We start from the raw sequence: 7293 nt of genomic DNA on the forward strand, positions 1-7293 counted from the left end.
AGTCCCAGTGAAACATAAAGTTAGAGCGTCATAAAGTATACCTCAGTGACATGGAATATTTGATTGTGTACATCTATAAGAGGGATTTAAATCAAATCCTTTGCTTTTGATTGGAGGGCTGAAAAGTGGGTGTGTTTAGAATGTAGCGTGATATTGAACTACAGAGGACTTTGGCTCCACACAAACCTCCCTTGTAGCCAAAAGTTGCAGATGGATGATGTACGGATGTCTTGATATTATTTGTTGAAATTGGTCATTGTGAAGGAATTTTCCTTGTTGTATGTTAAACTTCCCTCATGTAGCTTAAAGGTAATTGTCTGTAGGTCAGGTCAACTGTCTGTCTCTCTTCACCTGTCTCACTCTATGTGCCTGATAAGGTTGAGCTGGCTATGGCAGCTGGTAGGCCAAGGTCAGCTAGAAAACTTCTATATTCGGTTTAGACTCAACAGGCTGGATAAGAGAGACTGTACAGAGGCTATGTTGTTGCTAGCACAGCAAAGGTAGATGTATTTCCTTGTTTAGATCTTATATCCAATAGAATCCTCACACATGCCAAGCTGATGTAGAACTAACCCTATTTGGATATAGCGGAACTTAGCTGGTCTGGGGAAAGTTAAATACTGTGCTCCATCTTCACCATCTTCAGAATTGGGTAGCAGTACGCTGTGATTCACACGTGGTGTTTCCCTGTTCTCCTCGATCGAGAAACAATAAATGTTACTGCTTAAGACATCTGGGTCTTAAGCTAGCTCTAAGATTTCCATCACAGTCGGGACTATTGTACGTTAGCACACTTCTTATATTGTTTTACAGAAAGAAAAGAGGATAAGAATTTAATATGAAAATACTAAGACATTGATTTTTTTTGCATATATTGTTAAATAGGTTCACAATATAAACGGGGATGTGATGTGAAATGGTTAAAACTGTGTTCTTTATTTCATCTGCGCTTTAATATCTTTTTAGATTCAAGGGGACATATCATGAAAAACTCACCTTTCAGTGCTTGTTAAATATTTGTGTAAAAGCTGTCTTTATGAATTTACACATTGTGGGCAAGTTTTCCATTTTGACTGTTATTAAATGTCAAGAAGACTTGTGCTGTGTATGATGTATATGTGCTTTTGTTAAATCTAGGAGACTGACAGAAGAATGAACTTCATAATGTTTTGTAGTTAAAACCAACATTAAGTTTGCATAAAGATCTGATTGTATGGATGATTGCTACATTACATTTTGAATTGGAATGAATATTTTATGTATAATTTAGTCTTTTGTTATCACTTTAAAACAATAAATAAAAAAATAAACGCACACATCCTCCATTACTACCGCACAGTTTGACATTATTCATCTTGGTAGGCTCCTTAACTATTCTATATCTTAGTTAGTATACCTTCAGAAACTACACTTGAGTTTATTTGTTTTTTAATCAGTTTGTATGGACATGGTTTCAGTTCATATCGTAGCACTTGCTGTTTCACATTTGATGCATTAGATGTGATCATAATCTGTAGAGCTGGCAGTTGGTCCTGAATAACCAGTCGCCCCACCCAGGCTGGCGTTAAACTCTCATATTTTGACTGAACTCTTTGTCCTCAACCAGTTGCAGTAAAGGTACAAATAAGTTATCATACTTGTGTGGATTGTAAGTTAATAGAAAATGTAGTGCATGCCACTCAGTCCATCCAAGATTTCAATCTGTGGCTCTTTTATCTCAACAACTGCCTGTTAAATTGAATAAATATTCTGTGGATATGGAGCCCTCGCATGACCTTTCCTCAAGCACCACACTTTGGACAAATGTTGCAGAGTTGACAGAAATGCATATTGATTTATGAACCACAGTCATGCTCCCCAGATGATGAGCCCTTTTGATTTTATAGACTATAACTTGTCCTCAAACACCTTCCTCAAACAAATGTGGCTGTCTCTGATATTTGAAAAATGTAATCAGGGTGGAAAGATAGCTATATATGATTATGGAGCACATTCATTTCCCCAGGAAGATAAACGTGGTCCATTATGAATCCTCAATTCCCTGTCTTCTTGCACCACAAGAGGACAGGTCATTGAGGGTTCATAGTTTTCTGAGCACATTCATGCTCAACAGAGAATGAGCCCTTTTGATTTCAAAAACCCTATCACCTTTCAGCAATCACAACTCTAAAGACAAATTCCATTGCCTTCTATATAAGATAAATGAAAACAGAGTTGAGAGGTAGCCAAATTATTTTAGAGCACATTCATGCTCCCTTGAGGATGAACCCTTTGCCATTTTGGACCCTCAATGACCTGTTCTCTTGCACTACTCCAGGACAAAAATGCTAACTAGTCACACACACAATCATTATCCATTTAGCCAATTTTCATGCCAATTTCCCAGTGCATTCATAGTTCTCAGAGGATGAACCCTTTTGATTTAAATTACTCCATAATGTTTTTTGCTGGGAAAAACTTTAAATTTTATCGCAAATGTTTTAAGCAGATTGTTTTGAAGTGTGTGTGTTAACTCAGCAATTAAAGCTTTGATAATAATACAAAATACAGGCATGTTATATTCATCGATAGACAAGAAAACACAGGTTTCAAGAGTCTGTCCAGTGGTTTCACAACATAGACGAAAAATGGAAATTCTATTAGTGAACTCTGGTAAATTATGTAAGAAGTTAAATTGAAATAACTCTACAGCTGTATCATGAGAGTTGTGGTTTCATGCTTACCTTTGGCAAGTTTAAACATGCAGTCATGACCACATTATCTATATATCTTCCTTCAAAGCAAACACAATCTGTAAGGCAATTCGGCCGATGGACTTTCTATCAGTCTAACACATCCAGTGAAAACTGGGTGTAACTCCACCCTGGAACAAAAGGGACGGACAAAGCTCCACCCCTTTACATTTCTCACCTGAGCTGAGACGAAAGAAGAAATACATATTGTTGTTCTGCTATTGATAAGATACACAGACACTGAGAGAGTCAGGACGTCTACTGGGAGAAAAGAGCTACAAGAGGACTGGGAATACAGTGAGTACTGGAAGTGGATAAGAGTTTGTTTTTTAAATTCAAAGGAAGTACTTTCAGATAGTGGAGGGAGTGAACTAGCTGAAGTTTTACCTGCGTACCCGCTGTGTTTCCATCTTCACTTGGACAGAAAATGGCTTCTCCTTTAGAGGAGGATCTCTCCTGTCCTATCTGTCAGGACATATTTAAAGATCCTGTTGTCCTATCATGCAGCCACAGCTTCTGTAGAGAATGTGTGGAGGACTGGTGGGCAGAGAAACAAGAACGTGAGTGTCCAGTTTGTAAGAAGACAGCTTTACCTGATCCACCTCGTAACCTGGCTTTAAAGAACCTGTGTGAGTCCTTCTTACTGGAGAGAGACCAGAGAGCTTCAGAGACTCTCTGCAGTCTGCACTCTGAGAAACTCAAACTCTTCTGTCTGGACCATCAGCAGCCGGTGTGTGTCGTCTGCAGAGATTCAAAATCACACAACAACCACAGATTCAAACCCATCGATGAAGCTGCAAAAGATCACAAAGAAGAGCTCAAGAAAACCTTGAAGCCCCTAAAGGAAAAACTGAAGCTCTTTGAAGAAGTTAAAGAAAACTGTGATCAAACAGCAGAACACATTAAGGTCCAGGTCCGATACACAGAGAGGCAGATTCAGGATCAGTTTAAGAAGTTTCACCAGTTTCTACAAAAGGAAGAGGAGGCCAGGATCTCTGCTCTGAGGGAGGAAGAGGAGCAGAAGAGTCAGAAGATGAAGAAGAAGATTGAGTTTCTGAGCAGAGAGATAGCAGCTCTTTCAGACACAGTCAGAGCCACAGAGGACGAGCTGAGAGCTGAAGACGTCTCATTCCTGCAGAACTACAAGGCTGCAGTGGAAAGAGTCCAGCAGCGCCCCCTGCTGGAGGATCCACAGCTGCTCTCAGGAGCTCTGATAGATGAGGCCAAACACCTGGGCAACCTGACCTACAACATCTGGAACAAGATGAAGAAGATGGTCTCCTACAGTCCTGTGATTCTGGATCCAAACACTGCTCATCCAGTACTCATCCTGTCTGAAGATCTGACCAGCGTTGGAGGTGGAGAGAGACAGAAGCTTCCTGTAAACCCAGAGAGGAATTATTCCTTTCTCTCTGTCCTGGGCTCTGAGGGGTTTAACTCAGGAACCCACAGCTGGGATGTTGAGGTTGGAGACAGTCCGGTCTGGGCGGTGGGAGTGTTATTGGAGTCTTTCCTGAGTGACGTAAACGTGCGTGGATTATTCAGAATCGTGTTCTGCGACGGTGGGTTGACAGTAAACTCCAGTTCCTTTTCTAACACTGTTCTCTCTGTGAAGAAGAAGCTCCAGAGGATCAGAGTTCATCTGGACTGGAACAAAGGAAAACTGACCTTCTCTGATCCTGATACTGACACACACATACACACCTTAACACACAAGTTTACTGAGAGGCTGTTTCCGTACTTCAACACTGTAAATGCACACCCACTGAAGATATTAAAAAGACCTGTCATTGTAGTATTGTAACAGAGCAGTTAGACAGTGGTGATGCTCATTCTTGCTATTGTTTTTATAGTTCTTGTGAAATTTCCCCAGTGATGAACTACTTTTAAAGTGAACAAATCGATTGAAGCTCTTGTCTATTGTTTAAGCACTTTTATAAATCAGAGTGGACGTGGCCTCAGTTTGCACTTTTATCTGTCACATCATCTGGCTCGTTGGATGTGATCTTAATCTAAAAATGTAGAGTTGGCAGTTGGTCTTGTTGAACCAGTCACCAAACCCTTGAATGAAACTGTGCGTATCTAATCAGAAGGAAGTTAAAGTGCAGTCTTAACCTGCCTAAATTGTGCACAAAAAGTATTTTTATTTTGTTGTTGGTGTTTTTCTACAACCTGGGTCTTTATTTTTACATCGCTGTGTCTATTATTATTATTATTATTATTATTATTATTATTATTATTATTATTATTATTATTATTATTATCAGTTATTGTAAATAGGAGATGACACAAGTTGTACATAAATCCAAAGTTAGGCCATATCATCTGAACTTAAAATGTTGGCCATAAACCCACATGGCAAAGAAAACCTGTGTGCATCACTCATATTTTAAGTACATCAGAGCACATTTGAAACAGTTATTTATTCAGGAAACTCTACTGAAGCTTTAGAAAGAACAAATAGGGAAATAATTGAAATATCTTCCATGTTGTCCCTTTCAAATGTCTGAGGGTAAATATGACACAGCTTGTATATAAAAGACACTTTCTTCGACTTCTGTAAGTAAAGCTGCAAAGAGTTACTGTACCTCTCTGCTCGTAACTATGACTCTATATTTTATGCTTTGTATGTCATTTTCCATGTTTGAATCCTAAATAGCAATCTTTGTAAGAATTATTTGCAACTAAAAGAAAAGACTCTAAAAGTGCTATATTGACACAAAGAAAACTAGTGCAGATCTCTGTTAGGTGTGTCTCCCTCCCAAACAAAGAGATGAGTTGAACGTCACTCAATTGTCCCTCCCTGCAAGATTGCAGCAAAGATCAAAATAACTGGGATTTATTCATCCGGTGTAGTGCCTAACTTTAGTTGATTGTCAGGTAAATGCTTTGCTCCATTTCAACAAAAGGATGTCAACCACAGTTTTTTGCTTACTTGGCACCAGTAATGTACATAACACAGAGAACACATTATTAGTTTTTTATAGCATTTTGTAAACTACTCTTTTTTATTTGCCAGACATAAGAAAGTTTTCTTTAATCACTATATGTGTAATTATGTAATTATTTTGCCTTCCTGTATTGCCTAAACCTAATCAATTGTCTTGGTTGTGTGATGCAAATGCTTTGTCAACTGTCAACCACAGTTTTTTGCTTACTTGGCACCAGTAATGTACATAACACAGAGAACACATTATTAGTTTTTTACCTTTTGTAAACTACTTTTTTTTTCGAATTTTTCTTGTAATCACTGCCTTCCTGTATCGCCTATATATATATATATATATATATATATTTAAAGCTCATTGGTATACATAAACAGCTGGTATAAAACTGTTTTTGGGCTGTACTGCAGAATGAATTAGGAATGATTTAATTAAGTTTTGTTAGTTTGACAGATTGCATAGATTTAGGATGCAAATCTGGAATTTTCCTTCCATTACGCTGACGTCCACATGAACCAGGAAGAAAGAAGTACATTTTCCCACAAATAATGTTACTGTAAGCAACAGGTGGAGCGCTTAAGTGCTTGGATGGACATGAAACCCTCCTGATGGAAACATCAGTACAATAGATGGACAACTGTATATGAAATATGGTCTTTTGATAAATAGAAAAAAGAGACAAACTGTAAAAACTTTGACCGTCTTTTATCTTCCTTACCGTCTACTACTTATATGACATGGTGCATGGTGTATTGCATGTATGTATGGGAAAGGTGAACCAGTAACAATGAAAATGAATGAGGAAATTACAAAAACATATTCAAATCAGGGACGAGGTTTTAATATATAATAAAATACCTGATGTGCAAATAAAACAAATTTGATCTGATCGTCTGAACACTTTGTTTTCTGTTCTGGAGAACCCTAAGGTAGGTTGTGTGTAGTGAGGCTTTGTTCTCCTCTCCTCGGCTGCTCATCCCTGTCAGGTTGCATTACGGCCAGCAGGTCGGTCGGTTGTTAAAGGTGACGACGGCCCGCTGAGAGCTTCGGGGTCCGGTCTGTCGGCGGCTCAGGACCCTCGGCTGTAATCACTGTGGACATCAACAGCAGCATCCTCCTACTTCACACCGAGCGCCTGAGTGTGTGAATGGGACAATTCCCACCAATCAGAGCGCTCATTCTCCCCCTGGGAGGAAACACAGGACACATTTTTTGGGGTTCAGAGATGATTTAAAAACATCAGGTTGAGAATCGTTTCTTCTGTACAAATGTAATATCATGTCCAGTTCTTCAAAGTTCTGCTATTAACAAATACAGTACAGATTTTTTAAAAGCTCCCAAATATGTGTTAACCTGCTTCAGAAAATAGTCCTCGACAAATGTGCTTTCATTTCAGTAATTTCCTTAGAAAGTTCAGCCGGTTTTCTTATTTTTTTATTTATTTAAACAAAACTAAATATGTGCAAACCGCTTTTAAAGAAATACGTCTTGAATAGCAGCCAATGTCCTTGGAGTAGAGAAGTTAAAGTATTGAGAGACAGAGAATTTTTCCCATTGCATTTGTTGACAATAAGTATCAACAATAGAATATTGTCAAAGGTCCAAAACTGACAACC

General features: G+C 38.5%; 1 protein-coding gene across 1 annotated transcript; it reads left to right on the forward strand.

Annotated features, from left to right (window-relative positions):
• Positions 1-3159: 3159 nt before the first annotated feature.
• Positions 3160-4536, forward strand: LOC129106415 (nuclear factor 7, brain-like). Its single transcript, XM_054617807.1, has one exon. The coding sequence runs from the start codon at positions 3160-3162 to the stop codon at positions 4534-4536; it is 1377 nt and encodes a 458-aa protein (XP_054473782.1).
• The last annotated feature ends 2757 nt before the right edge of the window (positions 4537-7293 follow it).

The sequence above is a fragment of the Anoplopoma fimbria genome, chromosome 17 (assembly GCF_027596085.1).
Source record: "Anoplopoma fimbria isolate UVic2021 breed Golden Eagle Sablefish chromosome 17, Afim_UVic_2022, whole genome shotgun sequence".
In the NCBI taxonomy this organism is placed as follows: domain Eukaryota; kingdom Metazoa; phylum Chordata; class Actinopteri; order Perciformes; family Anoplopomatidae; genus Anoplopoma; species Anoplopoma fimbria.